The following is a 16016-nucleotide window of genomic DNA, read 5'->3' as shown; positions in this document are numbered from 1 at the left end:
GTTTGAGTTATATATTTTTCGGTTGGGTTGGGTTGGCTGTTACGAAGGTTTTTTTTTTATGGCAGATAAGTCTTTTATTATGTTAGTCAAAAATGTCTCTTAAATGCTTTAAATTTGTTATTCCATTCAAAGGAATAATCGGTAATGTTGTATTTTTACTATGACTTAGTTTATTATATGATCGCTCTATAATTTAAAATATTTTAGTGTAATTACATTAGCTAGTATTAGATTTTATAATTACACTTCAATAGTAAATAAGTTAGACTTTTAAATATTTTTAGTCGAAGTTATTAAATGGACATTGGCAATTTTAGAAAGGGATGATATATTTTGGGCTTTTAAGGGTTTTAGGTTTTGAGAAATTAAAATAGGTTATTTTATAAGCCTATGCTTAAATACTGAAATACGTGATTGATTGGAAATTTACGGGAATTACTTGATTATTTGATAGGTGACGATTGTTAATTGTTCGACATTTTGAGAAAAATTCTGAAAAGCTAAGAAGTTCAGGTAAGCGGGGTTCCTATGCTAGACTTTGCATTAAATAAAATAAACTGAGGTCTGTTTTGGAAAATATGCATGTTTTGTTATAAAAAGAAATTTGAACTACCTCAGTTATTTGTTCTACATTACTCGTGAGATTCTGTTTAAGAAGAAAATATTTTCTGTCATGACTGGTGTAGACATGAGCTTATTTTTGACATTCTGTTTCTAAACTTTGAAAATGAAAGCGAATATGAAATTTGTGCATAAATTATGTTGTGATATGATTTTGTTCTGTTCCGAAGATTTTTGTTCAGTACTCTGTTTGGATAAGACTTGATTTCTGAAAACTTTTGGCATGACTCTCTGATTCTAAATTTGATTCTGTTTCGGTTTTGTTCAGTTACAGCCCTGCCACGGGTGATAATAGTGGCATACGGCCCGACCACGAGTTACAATAGTGGATACGGCTCAACCACGGGTTACAATAGTGGATACGGCCCAACCACGGGTAATAATAGTGGATACGGCCCTGCCACGGGTTATAGTAGTGGTCTCTGTTTTAAGTGCACACCTTGATGACAGAGTGTTTCATGTTCTGCTTGGCTATCCGCAGATGCACAACCCTACCACATGGATTATACATGGCCTCTGTTCTGATATGATGTTCGGATGATGATGATGATCTTTTATGTTATGCCAAAGAATATTTTGAATGAAATTATTTCTAAATCTTCGCTCTGATATTTTGATAACATGTTCTACTTCTGCACTCTAAAAATGAAAATGTTTTGTTCTGCATTCTGATTTCTGTAAATGCTCATGTTTATACACTGATATATGTTCTCTGCTTACTGAGTTGTCGATAACTCACCCCTTATCTCCATATATTTTTCAGATAATTTTGATGGTTCAGTTGGAGAACAAGAGTAGGAAGTTTTAGCAAGGTGTGATGATCGAAGTGGAATAAGTACTTGAGGGTACAAGTGCTTATTTGAGAGTCGTTGTTAGTAAACTGATTTTATTTTTCGGTCATTTTGATCTGATGAGTTAAGGATAATTTCGAGTTTTAGAGAGTTTTTAGTTTATGTTATTGAGGTTTTCTTTATTGTCCCTATGGAGGAACTTAGATATTTGGTTTAATTAACTGGATTAATGTTTTATGGAATTTTCTGGACTTTATGGTTGTATTATTTAAGTTGATTTTAGGTATTAAGAGTTAACTCTCCGGACCTTCGGGAATGGGGCGTTACAGCGGGTGCGTTCGTCAAACCAAATGGCATGACATGAAACTCGTAATGTCGGTATTTTGTTTTGAATGTCTTCTTCGAAATATCTTTAGACTTGATCTTAATATGATGGTAACCGGAACGTAGATCAATCTTGGAGAAAACTTGGGCCCCTGTAACTGATCAAACAAATCGTTGATTCTTGGTAGTGGATACTTGTTCTTTACTGTCACCCGGTTCAATTCTTGATAATCAATACAAAGTCACATCGAACCATCCTTCTTTTTCGCAAAAGGAATTGGAGCACCCTATAGTGACACACTAGGGCAATTAAAACCCTTATCCAAAAGCTCCTACAATTTCTCCTTACGCTTTTTTAGCTCTACTGGGGCCATACGATATGGTGCCTTCGATATGGGTGTAGTCCCTAGCAGAAGGTCAATCAAGAAGTTGGTCTCTCGACAGGAGGCAATCCTTGAGGATCGTTTGGGAACACATCTTGAAATTCTTTGACAATGGAAATATCTTCAATTTTAGGTCCCTCTGTAGGTGGTGCTATAAAACTAGCTAGGAACCCTGAACATCCTTGTCTTAGTAGTTTGGTCGCCTGCAAGGCCGAGATCAACCGAGGTGAGGTGTTCCCTAGCTTTGAGCAAAAACTGAAGTCCTCTTTGCTTGGGGGTTTGAAAACCACTTCTTCCTTTTTAAAGTAGTCTACACATGCATGGTTTTGAGATAACCAGTCCAACCCCAAGATTACATCGAACTTCAACATCTCAAATATCACCAAGTCTACTAGGAGATGCCTCCCATGAATTTCCATGGGGGGAATTCCTAAATATAGTGTCGTAAACTATGTGTTCACCGGTGGGTGTAGCAACAGATAGTGAACAATCAAGACTCTTTGGTGCTCTTACATCCAAACAAGCATAGGTACATGATATAAAATAGTGTGTGGCACCCGAATCAAACAAGACTGTAGCATAACTAGAAAATAATAGAAGGGTACTTGTAACCACATTATTAGATGTTTTAGCATCTCCTAGAGTAAGTGCAAGAACTCTGGCTGGTGTGGTAGCCCTCTGTGATGCCCCAAAGTCACCACTTAGGATGTAACGAAGTCTTGGAGTGTTGAGACATGCAACACATGATTACATACCCCCGTTCATTAGAGTTAATATGCAATGCATCCTAGTGTATAACTAATAGTATGCAATAATCACAACGGAATAAGGGTGACTAAAAATAAATTTTATGTCAAAATGAACTTAAACATCCCAAATGATTAATTAACTATAAATAGATACTGCCTCACTTAGGAGGTTCACATAAGTTTGGACATAAAGTGGGAGATAGAATCTCCTTAATACAGATACTACATAGCCAGATCAACTCTCTCATCGGCTTTATGGTGTATAGAGCCATCGTTATAAACCCTAAGATCAAATCCAGCTTCTTCTTAGGATCAGGCTCATCCTCAACAATCTAAAGCCAGCAGTCCATCCTGCTCGTCGTATGCCGGTTTTGACACAACTTTTACTATTCTAAAGGGAATGGTAGTGGGACTACCACAGTGAGATTACTTGAAATCTCAGTAAGTTAAATAAAAAACATGTACATAGATAAGATATGCATGATAAATGATAAACATGAAATTAGTATTTGTCTCCAATCGAAATTCCTCAACATTTTCGAAAACACTTTGTTGCACATTTTCTTACAGAGAACATTTTTCACTTCATCTTTTCAAAAACATAATAGTTCATTGTTATTAAAGCCATATTTAACATAACATAATGTATGGTATCATCACAGCTCCCCTATATGCACTATGAGTACCTGCCGGTAATAGTAGTACAACTCACGTTAAAACTACGTTGTTTGCAGATTCGTTACCCAATGCATTGGTATCATAACATATCATCATTATAACATAACATCATAACGTATGCACATACTAGCATTAGGCACTATAAATTACTTCGCTTTGACATTCTTTAAAAAGAATCCATTCAAAGCCCGTTGACGGTTCTTTGTCAACCTAAGGGTTACTAGTCCATTTTTACTAACTCCAGAGTAGATAGAGGAGTTCCACAAGGATAATTCAACATCCTAGCCTTTGGGGTCATAACAAAATTTATTTTCATGCTATACTTGAAAATGCATTTAATGACATGTGCATAAGTAGAGAGCTTCATGTGAAAATGACATTTATATGCAATATGTTAAAATGTTGAGAAATTTCACATGTCATGTAAGCAAGTAATTAAATGCTCAATGATGTATCATATGATGTTTCATGCTCAAAATGACATTTAATATAAATGTGCGTTTATACAAGAATCATAAATAAATTACTTAAGAGTAAGTTAGAAGCTAACTTACAAACTTTTCGGCTACTTGGGAAAATGGTGCGGCTATAATAAAAATTATTCTAAGTTAGAAATTGTAAAATTAAGGAAGATGTTCACAATCAAAAGGGTTCAAACAATCATATTTTCCATGTTCTAAATCCATATATGACCTTCAAGAATCAATCAACTACTATGCCAAATTCATCCAACCCATGACATACAAGGAACCTCGCCCATCCACTACTCTTTGGCTTGTCTCGTGCGCACATTCTGTACCTTTCCCAGGTACCATTCACTTTTTCCAGCCACTAGCATCTACTAGGCACATGAGTAAGTCTTCCAAAAAGAGTATTATTACTTCAATTGGTAGCCTCTCTTCCAAAAATGCCCTACAGTAAATATGATTAAGTGCTCAGCACTATAAGTGTAAAACTGGAATATTAAACCTGATGTGGCTTAACAATGTAAGTGTCACGTGTATCCTTGATGCAACCAACTACATTATAAATTTTTTTAAGTGCCAAATATCAGGAATTATCAATTTATTCAAGTACTGCAATCTACTTCATAATTAAGTGTTTAACTCAGTTTTGATTAAACAATTTATTCACGTAAGCAACTTAATCATGCAATTTTAACATTTTATCACACCTCCAAACTAGCTTTTTGCTAGTCTCTAGCAAATTGAACGGTCAAAAGAGCAAGTAGATTCACTTTACTTCAAAATTACTCAATCCCAAAATCTGTGCCATAGGTCAAATTATTTGACTTTAGAGCATTAGAGCTAATGTAAATCAAACATTAGTTCTCCACAAAAATTTATACATTATCCAGCTAATCATCCAAAGGAGAAAAATGCAAAAAGCATGCTTAATCCTGAGTACGCAAGTGTGTGGTCAGATTTTCAAGTTTGATTACCAAAATCCATTTAAAGGTTCCAACATCAGCATCTAATCAAGAAAGACCAACTGGTCTTACTCTAATTCAAAACCATTGTAATGGTGACTTTCACCCTATTACACTTTAAAAGGCCCATTTTGTTTTTTTGGTAGGAACCCCAGTAATAGGTAGCATTTTTCCATCACACACCACTTCTCTTGATTCCTAGCTTGTCCATTTTCTCATTTGTTTTTCATGCTTTCATTCTCCCTTTTCATACTTCTTTTTTTTCTTTTCGTTTTTCACTTTAAAGCAAAATGGAGTTTCTTCCTAAGCCATTAGTATATGGTTCATCAAAATTCCATACAGCTGCAATGTTGATCTCCAATTCATGGTATAGTAGTGTCAACTAAGATATTTTGAGTGTATGTGTAGAGTTTTTAGCAAATCACCTCTGGCCTAATCAACTAAAAATTGGATAAACTTCTATTTTGAGCTAAAATCTGAATCCTTAAATACTAAAGTAGCTCATAATTCCAATAGATCTTTTCATAGGTATAAAAGTTTGAAAAATAGTAATTCTAAAACCTGTTGAGTCATAAAAAAAAAAATCAGTTCCTTTCAAATGTTCTTGGAGGTTAAATAAAAAATGTTTCACATAAAGCATGCTAGTACCAAAAAAACCATAAAAAAAATTACTTATGCTCCCACCCCCCAACTAGAAATTAGCATTGTCCTCAATGAGTAAAAACTGAAAGAATCAGGCTTGAAAAGTGGAGGAGGGTTACCAGAATGAGCTGTAGGATAATGACAGTAAAAGGGAAAAGAAATATAAAACCAAAAATTTGCAAAACAAAAAAAAACTAAGCAAAACATAAAAGAAAGAAAAAAAAATAAAACAAAGAGAAGTATTAAGCAGTAGCAGGGTAAGTAGGATCTTGCAAAAAACTGCTGGTGGCCTCAGATGAAAAATTTTTCAGAAAAGGTTTGAGTCTTTGGCCATTTACCTTGAAAGCATTTCCATTTTGAGGATCGACAACCTCAACAACACCATGAGAAAAAAACTATTTTAATCAGATAAGGGCCACTCCATCGGGATCTTAACTTGCCAGGAAACAAATGAAGTCGAGAATTGTAAAGTAAAACTTGTTGATTAGGTTCAAATGATTTTCTTTGAATATGCTTATCATGTAAAGACTTCATGCATTCCTTGGACAGCTTAGAGTTATCGTAAGCATCCCTCCTAAGTTCCTCTAATTCAGAAAGGTATAACTTCCTTAAAGATCCAGCCTCGTCAAGATCAAAATTAAATTTCTTGATGGCCCAAAAGGCGCAGTGTTCAAGTTCAACAGGAATGTGACAGGCCTTACCATTGACTAATCGATAAGGGGAAATACCAAGAATAGTTTTATATGCAGTCCTATACGCCCACAATGCATCTGTTAATCTCAAAGTCCAATCCTTACAGTTAGGATTCACAGTTTTTTTTTTCAAAATGGTCTTAATTTTCCTAGTAGGAAGTTCAGCTTGACTATTTGTTTGAGAGTGATATGGGTTAGAAACATTATGGTAAATGCCATACTTGTGTAAGAGGGCATCAAATGGTTTGTTGCAAAAATGGGTGCCATTGTCACTCAGTTTTGAGTCGTTTCAAGTCTTGAGCAATCCAATGTGGTCGAGTCTGATTTGTCACCAAAAAGTTTACAATGTCAGCATATCATGGTAAAACATTAATAGACAAGAGTTGATCGTCAAGAAAAGAATCAGATATAGAAGAAGAGGGTTCAATTTCTGTGAATTGGAGTCGGGAGAGATGATCAACAACCACATTCTCTACACCCTTTTTGTCCTTAATGGTGATGTCAAACTCTTGAAGGAGAATGATCCATCGGATGAGACATTGTTTAGCATCTTTCTTTGTCAAGAGGTATTTCAAAGCTGCATGGTCAGTGAAAATTATCATAGGAGAGCCAAGTATGTAAGTCCAAAATTTTTCCATGGCAAAAACAACAAGAAGTAACTCTTTTTCAGTTGTGAAATAGTTATTTTGGGCTCCATTTAAAGTTTTACTTGCATAATATATGACAAAAGGACGATTATCCCACCGCTGTCTAAGCACAACCCTATGGCAAAATCACTGGCGTCATACATAATTTCAAAAGGGAGGGACCAATCAAGGTGTTGCATGATAGGGGCTGTGGTGAGCAAATTTTTTAAGTTGGTCAAAAGCATTTTGGTGTTCAGCTATCCAATTAAAAACAGTGGCATGCATGAGTAAAAGACACAAAGGTTTAGAAATGGAGCTAAAACCTTTGATAAATCTCCTATAAAAACCGGCATTACCTAAGAATGACCTAACATCCTTTAATGTTTTAGGTGCAGGAAGCTTAGAAATCAGGTCAATCTTAGACCTATCAACCTCAATTCCCCTAGCTGAAATGATATGCCCAAGGACTGTCCATTTTTGAACCATGAAGTGACATTTCTCCTAGTTAAGGAGCATATTTTTTTCTTCACACCTACCCAACATAGCTTGTAAGTTAGCAACACAATTATCAAAGGTACTGCCAAAAACAATAAAATCATCCATAAATACTTCCAAAATGTTTTCAACCATATCACTGAAAATACTTAACATGCATCGTTGGAAAGTAGCGGTGCATTACATAAATCAAAGGGCATTCGTCTAAATGCAAAAGTGCCAAGAGGACATATGAAAGTGGTCTTTTCTTGGTCCTCTTAGGCTATTTCAATTTGGCAGTAGTCTGAAAAACCATTTAAGAAATAATAAAAAGAATGATTCGCAACTCTTTCCAAAATTTGATCAAGAAAAAGGCAAGGGAAAATGATCTTTCCTAGTGGCTGCATTTAACTTTTTATAATCAATACACATATGCCAACCAATGGTCATTCTCATAGGAATCAACTCATCATGATCATTTTTCATAACTGTCAAACTATATTTTTTTGGAACTACTTGAGTTGGGCTCACCCACCTGCTATCTGAGATAGGGTAAATGATATCAACATCAACTAATTTCAAAACTTCATTTTGAACAACTTCTTTCATGGTAGGGTTCAATCGCCTTTGCATTTCCCTAGAAGTTTTTTCATTTTCTTCTAAATAAATCCTATGAGTACAAATAAGGGGACTTATACCTTTAATATCTGCTATAGTCCAACCAATATCTCCCTTATGCTGCCTCAACACTTCAACTAGCCTCCTCTCTTGTGTTTCAGTGAGCAAGGAAGAAACCACCACTAGAAAAGTGCTACTGGGGCCCAAAAAATATATATTTAAGAACTGCTAGCAGTGATTTTGAGTCCAACTTTGGGGTCTCATCTGAAGAGGGCCTCAATGCTGCTACTAGGGATGGAAGTTGCTCGAATTTTTGCCTCCAGCATGTCTCCTTTTGATTCCCTATGAAAGAAACATTAAATTGGTCAGAGTTGTTGCTAGAAAATTCACTAACAACCTCCAAATAAGTTTCTTCATCAAGAATAGCCTCCAACAATTTACTTCTTGAACCTCCTCCAAGTCATGTGGCTACCTGCAAGTGTTAAAAATGATTAGTTACAATGTCATGTTTTCAAAACTCAATTTCAAAACACCACTTCTACAATTAATCAATGCATTGGATGTTGCAAGAAAAGGTCTTCCAAGGAATACTGTGCTTGAAAAGGACTTGTCAAATGAACATCAAGCACCACAAAATCCATCAGATAAAAAAATTTATCAATCTAAACTAAAACATCCTCAATAATACCTCGAGGCATCTTAATGGAACGGTCAGCCAATTGCAAAATAATTGAGGCTAGTTTAAATTCTCTCAATCCTAGTTGTTCATATATGGTATAAGGCAATAAATTCACACTTGAACCTAAGTCTAAAAGTGCTTGACCAATTTTTGAGCTACCTATTACACAAGCAATTGTGGGAGACCCCAGATCTTTATAGTTTGGTAGGGTATTATTTTGTATAATGGCGCTGACCTGTTCAGTTAAGAAAGCTTTTTTTTGGACATTTAGTTTCCTCTTAACAGTGCACAAGTCCTTTAAGAACTTAGCATATGCAAGAATTTGTTGAATGACATTTAACAAAGGAATGTTGATCCTAACTTGCTTAAAGATTTCCAAAATTTCAGAATGATTTTTATCTTTATGCAAAGGAACAAGTCTTTGAGGGAAAGGGGATGAAACAGGGCAGAGATTTACCTCTACATCAATTTCTTTTTCTCCATCAGCAATTTGAGTTGAGTTAGAAACCTTACCAGCCTTATTTACCTTGTCTGCCCCTTGAGCATGAATGTCTACCACTTGTCCACTAAGGTTATGATGGCCTTCACTGGTTTGATGTTGGAACACTCTATTGCTTCTTGATCTTGTTGAGCTTGAGCTTGAGGGTTCAGTTGTGGCTGTAAAGGAAATTTTCCTTTCTCTTGAATGCTCAATGTGGTAGTCAGCTTTGTGAGTGTGCTCCTCATGTCGTTTATAGCTTGAGAATTCTAATTATTAATTGTGGCTTGTCCTTGCATGAACTGCTGCAGTGTATTAGCCATCTACTGGACAGATTCTTCAAGTCCCCTTTTTTGAATTGGGGCATGTTGGCCTGTGTATTGAGATGCCCCTTGAAATGTAGGTCCTTGAGGAGCATTTTATTCACTCTTCCAACTGAAGTTTGGATGGTTTCTCCAACCTACGTTATAAGTGTTATAATAAGGCTCAACATATGGTTTAGAAATCAAATTCACAGCATTTGTTTGGTCTAATAGCACCTCTTTAAAAGTAGGAATAGTGGGGAATTCATTAGTGGACTATCCTAACTCTTCATAAATTTCACATTTTTCAGGCACTCTAGGAATAACTTGCACCTCATTAACTTTTTTCATTTCAATAACATCAATTTTTTGGACAATAATGTTATTCTAGTACGCATATCATCATCCTCTTCAAATTAAACTTGCCACCACTAGACTCAACACACTTAGATCTATCATAAGCATCGACAATATCCCAAGATTGGGCATTTTCAGCTAAATAATGAAAATATTCAAATGCTACTTCAAGTTCTTTATTGAAAAATTTCACATTACATATGGTTTTAACAAATTGGCACATTTTGGGTGTCAAACTCTCGTAAAAGAAACTAAACACATCAAATGCTCATAACCATGGTGTGGGCATGAATTTAATAGATCTTTGAACCTTTCCCAGCATTGATAAAACGTTTCAAAATCTTTTTGAGAAATATTCATGATTTGTTTTTTCAAAGCATTTGTCCTATGTATTGGAAAAAGCTTTTTCAAAAATTCTGTTTACATCTCCTGCCAAGTGCCTATGGATCGAGATCTAAGTGAGTTCAACCATGTTTTAGCTTTATCTTTTAAAAAAAAATGGGAACAACTTAAGCCTAATGACTTCTTCTGTGCATGTACAATCCAAAAATATAGCACATACTTCCTCAAATTCCTTGATATGTAAATAAGGATTTCAGACTCCATCCTGGGTTTGTCTGTCAAATTCCTTGGAAGCAGAGGTATCATTCTAGATTTGAAATTGAAATTGTTGGCATTTAGAGGTTGGATGATGCATGAAGGTGCACTAGTTTGAATGGGGTGCAGGTATTCCCTAAAAGTCCTATTAGGATTCACAATCTCCCTCTCGACATGCTCATTTTCACCTATATTGCTTTGAGTTTCAGATGTGAACTCAAGGGATACAAATGCTAAATCAGATGCTGAATCAAAAGATGTTAAATCAGAGTGTGTGCTGTTAAAATTTCTAATAAGATGACCATAATGATTTCGAGCCCAACTAGACATATACAACAGTAAAAATAAAAAATAATAAAAAACAAATCTGTAAAATAAAGAGAACAATCAACTGAAAACAAAAAAATAAAATTTTAGGTATCACCAAACTGTGAAGAGGTTCACAACATCATAAACCTCAACTCCCTCAACCAAAATTGCTTCAATGAACACCAATTGTCCCTGACAACGGCGCCAAAAACTTGACGTTGTTCCAAATGTGTTCTTCCAAGTCTAGAAGTGTCAAGTTGTATCAAGGATAAATCCAGGATTGTATTTCACATGGACAAAAGAGTATTAAAACAACCTTGAAAATGATATGTAAAATCTTATTGTTTATGTATAAAGAAAGTGTATCAACGGATTTATGTAATCTAATTACAAAAGCAAGTTGTAAGCATATCCACGTTTGAGTCCAAATCAAAATGATGAAGTATCAAGTTCATTCCTATTACTTAACATGTAAAGAACCTTGAAAATAAGATAAAAAAAAAAAAAAAGTATGAAACTAAATGTATGAAAATGAAGTCAGAAAATACTTATGATTTCAAAAGGAAATAAAACCTAAGAAGCAATTTATCAAACACTTGTGCTGCAAATGGGTCTCCTTTTTATTTGGTTCTTACTTAATTTTCTCAACTATCAATCCAGTCAAGGAATTGATAATCGGAAGATGGAGAGTTCACGTTCAGATTTGCACCATTTCTTTAAAATCTTCACTGCATTGCCAGCCAACCCATAATAACATCTAATTGAAAAGAGCCTTGATAAATTCTAAAGCCTTTGTTGTGCCTTACGTCTACAACAAAGCAAGAACAAGAGCTTCTATCTAGTTTCAAATCAATTTATGGCTTGCAATAGAGTAAAAATAACGTTTAAACCAACATAAATTTCATTAACCTAAAACTCAAAACCAATCAAATCCCATCCCACAACCCAAGCTACCAAATTAGCCTTGCATCATCTTTTCAGAAAATGAAACTAGAAACAAGAAAAGAGCCATGGCTCACATAGGACAATTTTCCGCCGAAAGCCCCCAAACTCTCTCTCGCGATTTCGTCTTTCTTTCCCCAGGAGCCTCTAGCCAAAATTCCTCTCTACCACTCCTCTTTTTCTTTTTCTCCAGGCACAAAGCCCTTTTTACTGCACTACCCTTTTTTTTCTCCTAGGGACCACACCCGAAATACTCCCAGCAAAACCCACCTTCTTCCTCCCAAGAAAAACCCATGTATATCCCAAGGCCCTTGCATGAAAATACTCTTTCATTCCAGCCCCAATTTCGTGTGTTCTCCCAGGGACCACTTATTGCATTCCAACCATATTTTTTCGTGTCTCCTCTGGTGCTCTACTTCTCTCTCCCGTGTTTGGTTCCTTCACCCATCCATTACTCCTTAGCTTGTCTCATGTGCACATTCTGTATCGCTCCTAGGGACCACTCACTTTTTCCAGTCGCAAGCATCTTCCATTAGGCACACAAGTGAGTCTTCTAAAAAGAGTATTACTTCAATTGGTAGCCTCTCTTCCAAAAATGCCCCACAGCAAATATGATTAAGTGCTCAGCACTATAAGTGTAAATTTGAAATATTAAACCTGATGTGACTTAACAATATAAGTGTCATGTGTATCCTTGATACAACTAGCTGCATTATAAATCTTTTAAGTGCCAAATATTAGGAATTATCAATTTACTCAAGTACTGTAATCTACTACATAATTAAGTGTTTAACTCAATTTTTTTAAACAATTTATTCACTTAAGCAACTTAATCATACAATTTTAACACTTTATCAGGAACCTAGGCCACGTCGAAAATGATGCCTTATCGCTCGGTTTTTGTCGAAAATGAATGTGGAACTCTAAGATTGCTTCGAAAGTGTAGGGCTTCAAATGGGAGGGAGGCAAGTGGCTTCGAGAGGGAGACAAGCTTTAGGGTTTTCTATATTTGAAGAAAGGGTTTTCAAATCACTCAAGAGAGGCTTTAGGGTTCGGTTTTAGGGTTTAAAATTAGAGGGAGGGGGCATGGAGGAGAGTGGCGATGGGAGCTGAGGCGAGGGTTCAGCTCAGGGAGATGTTTCATTTGAGAGGGGCGAGGGTTAGGTTTTAGGGTTTAAAATTAGAAGAAGGGGAAGGATGGAGGCGAGCGGCGAGGGTTCGGACTCAAAAAGAGAGAGAGATGTTTAAAATGAGAGGGAGAAAAAACTATTGGTTCATTTTTTTTACTAGCCAAGTAGCAGACGCCACGTCATTCAGTGGTGTTTCTCGGTACGCACTCTTGGTGGGAGTAACATTTTCCTTTTACTTTTGAGTACCTTAAAGAGATTTATGAGAAATTTTTAGATGAAATACAATATTATTTTCTAAACCTGTCCATATTCTTCCGTCTTCTTCTTTTTCTTCCTTACCTTCATTCTCATTGTATCATTGAGCTTAACAAACTATGGAAGTCGAATTATGTAAATTCATGTGTTCTCTATCTCTCTTTTACATTTCTCGCACTTTATTTACTGTTGAAGCCATGGACATGCACTCCCAACAACGCATAACTGACTAATTACTACCGTGGGTCATGAGCCCTGAGTCATTCGATTATACCATTGGCGTATGACATCCAAAAAACATGGAAAAATCTAATTGTAAGCGATTATGCATACTAATACACGTACCCATTTTATATGCTTGGTCAAAAAGTAGATTTTATTGAAAATAGTGCTAATTTGAATTTAGAATATGAAGGCAACAATATTAGTACGCAGATTAGTACGCAAACTTACTTGTACATAGCAAAACTCAAAAAATATATCCACGGTAAAATTTATAATTCAAAGATTTGAGAGTCCTCATGTAAAGACAAAAGCAAATATGTACACATTTTAATAACATCTTATTTGTCTTTTTACAAAAACGAGTATAAAGCCATTATAAATATCACAAGATGGGGAAAAAAAAAAAGAAAAAAAAGCTAACACCATAAAGAAAGAAAGTTATTATATATAAAATAATAATTCTTCTCATCAGCCACTATTTAGTACCCCATATTCCATGCCTTATGAAAAAAAAATGTCAAGTGTAGGGTGTAGGGATGAATAGTAGCTGATATATAGTAAAACCTTATATAAAATATAAGTCCTGTCATTTGATTGTCATACATCAGTTGTTTAAAATATAAGAGGTGGGGTAGTCAAAAGGATGAGTACCAAAATAAGATGAACTACATTTTCTTCCTTATTAAAAAAGTAATAATAAAATGCTAAGAACCCTTTTTTTATCACAACTTTTCTAAAATTTAAAATTTAAATATAATAGCAAATTGGATTATGTTACTTAATAGGAACAAAACTCCAACTTGAAAAGTTATATATATTATAGATATATAAGGATGGCACAAAAGAGTAAAGGAAAAATAACTACCTCCTAACTTTTCCAATCCTCGACCTTCTGTAAAGCGTGCAGCTAGGTGCTTGCGTTCGAAGGGATGTAATTCATCCAAACAATTCTGACCTTGCTGTAAAGGGGATTTTCCCATTTCTATGGTGCGGCCAGGTTCAGGTGAAACCATGTGCTCAGCTGATGTGTCATTTTGCTATTAGTCTCTGATAAACTGTAACAAATTAATTGTAGTGGATGAATGAGATTGAATACTGGAAAATGAGAATTTGTATATTGATAGAGATGAAAAAGGCCTACTTCGAGGGAGGCTCCTCCAATTTCTGAGTAGAGAATATTCTGGATTGTTTTTGCATAACTAACTCTGCCATAGTGACAGACCTAAATAGTACTGAAAGCAAGAAATGACTAAACTGCCCTTAACACATAATGGGCTGTAGCTATTACATTAGACATCAAATAAAACAAATAACAAAGGCCCAGTCAGTGAAGCTTCCAGCCATGTCCTTTGTAACTTGAAGCCCGATACTCTTCTTTCCATTGGCCCATGAAGTCCATAACATCACTTGAACATTCTAGGGCTTGGTCGATCTATTCTTCCCCAATTTCTCACAAGTCTTCATAACGTTCCTCATCACTTCGTACGCCCCTTCGCAACTGCACTTCTCCTCTTCATCTCATTGTCCCTAGCCGTCGTGTAACAAATCCCTCTCCCTTAGAGAACCTTGCCCACAAGGTGAGGGAAGTCCCCACAGAGATGTCGATAAGGTTCCCAAGAAGCTTCCTCCACGGGCTGCCCTTGCCAACGAACTAGCACTTCGACTAAAGGTAGGTTCTTTACTTTTCTCATCCTCCTTGAAATTATTTCTTCCGGTTCTGGCTTCAAAATCCCCTTTGAGTTAACTGGTGGTAGGGTAGGAAGTGGGTTCACATTGTGAGCTAGGGTTGGCTTTAGTTGAGACACATGAAATACGTTGTGTATCTGTGTAGTGCTAGGTAGCTGGAGTTTGTAAGCCACTTCACCAATTTTTTCTTGGATCTGGAAGGGGCCATAGTAACGAGGGGACAGTTTAAAATTTTGTCTGTGATGAATTGAAGACTGACGATATGGTTGTAGTCTTAAATAGACCCAATCCCCTGCCTGGTATTGTTGTTCTTTCTTGTGTTTATCCGCATATTTCTTCATCCTTTCCTAAGCCCTAACAATATTTTGTCTTAACAAGTGCCAAATTTGATCCCTCTGCTGCAAGGTAATTTCGACCTCTACTATCCTTGCTGTGTTTGGTAGGTAACTAGTCAGTTTAGGTGGTACGTAGCCATAAAGTGCCTCAAAGGGAGTAATTTTGGTTGAGGCATGTTGGGTTGAATTATAACACCATTCAGCCAAGGCAACCCAATTAGACCAATCCTTAGGATTGTCACTGACATAACTCCTTAGGTAGTTCTCGACCCACTTATTCACTGCCTCTGTTTGACCATCGGTTTGAGGATGGTAGGCAGTGCTGAAAGCCAGTTGCACACCCTGCAATGAGAACAATTATTTCCAAAATTTGCTTGTGAATGTGGGATCTCTATCTGAGACAATGGAATGGGACATTCCATGTAGCTTAAAGATATGCTTAACAAACAGTTGAGCCACCACCTTAGCTGTGTAGGGATGTGAAATGGGTATGAAGTGGGCATACTTTGTAAATCTGTCCACCACTACCCATAAGGCATTAAAACCTTGAGAATGGGGTAGACCCTCTACAAAGTCCATGGAGATATCTGTCCAAGGGTTGGATGGTATTGGAAGAGGTTGTAGGAGTCCACTAGGTAGTGTGTTATCCACCTTCACTGTTTGACACGTGTCGCAATTCCGTAGAAAAAATTTT

General features: G+C 36.1%; 1 protein-coding gene across 1 annotated transcript in view; it reads right to left on the bottom strand.

Annotated features, from left to right (window-relative positions):
- The window catches only part of LOC118347680, a 38305-nt gene that overhangs the window by 19152 nt on the left and 3137 nt on the right, over positions 1 to 16016 (bottom strand). The window contains exon 2 of the mRNA XM_035687700.1: positions 15536 to 15664. Coding sequence (XP_035543593.1) covers positions 15536 to 15664 — 129 coding nt within the window. The remainder of the gene's footprint in view (positions 1 to 15535; positions 15665 to 16016) is intronic.

This window comes from Juglans regia, chromosome 2 (assembly GCF_001411555.2).
Source record: "Juglans regia cultivar Chandler chromosome 2, Walnut 2.0, whole genome shotgun sequence".
NCBI classification, from domain to species: Eukaryota; Viridiplantae; Streptophyta; class Magnoliopsida; order Fagales; family Juglandaceae; genus Juglans; species Juglans regia.
The sequence above is the reverse complement of the archived record's forward strand: the minus strand, read 5'-3'. Positions and strand labels throughout refer to the sequence as shown.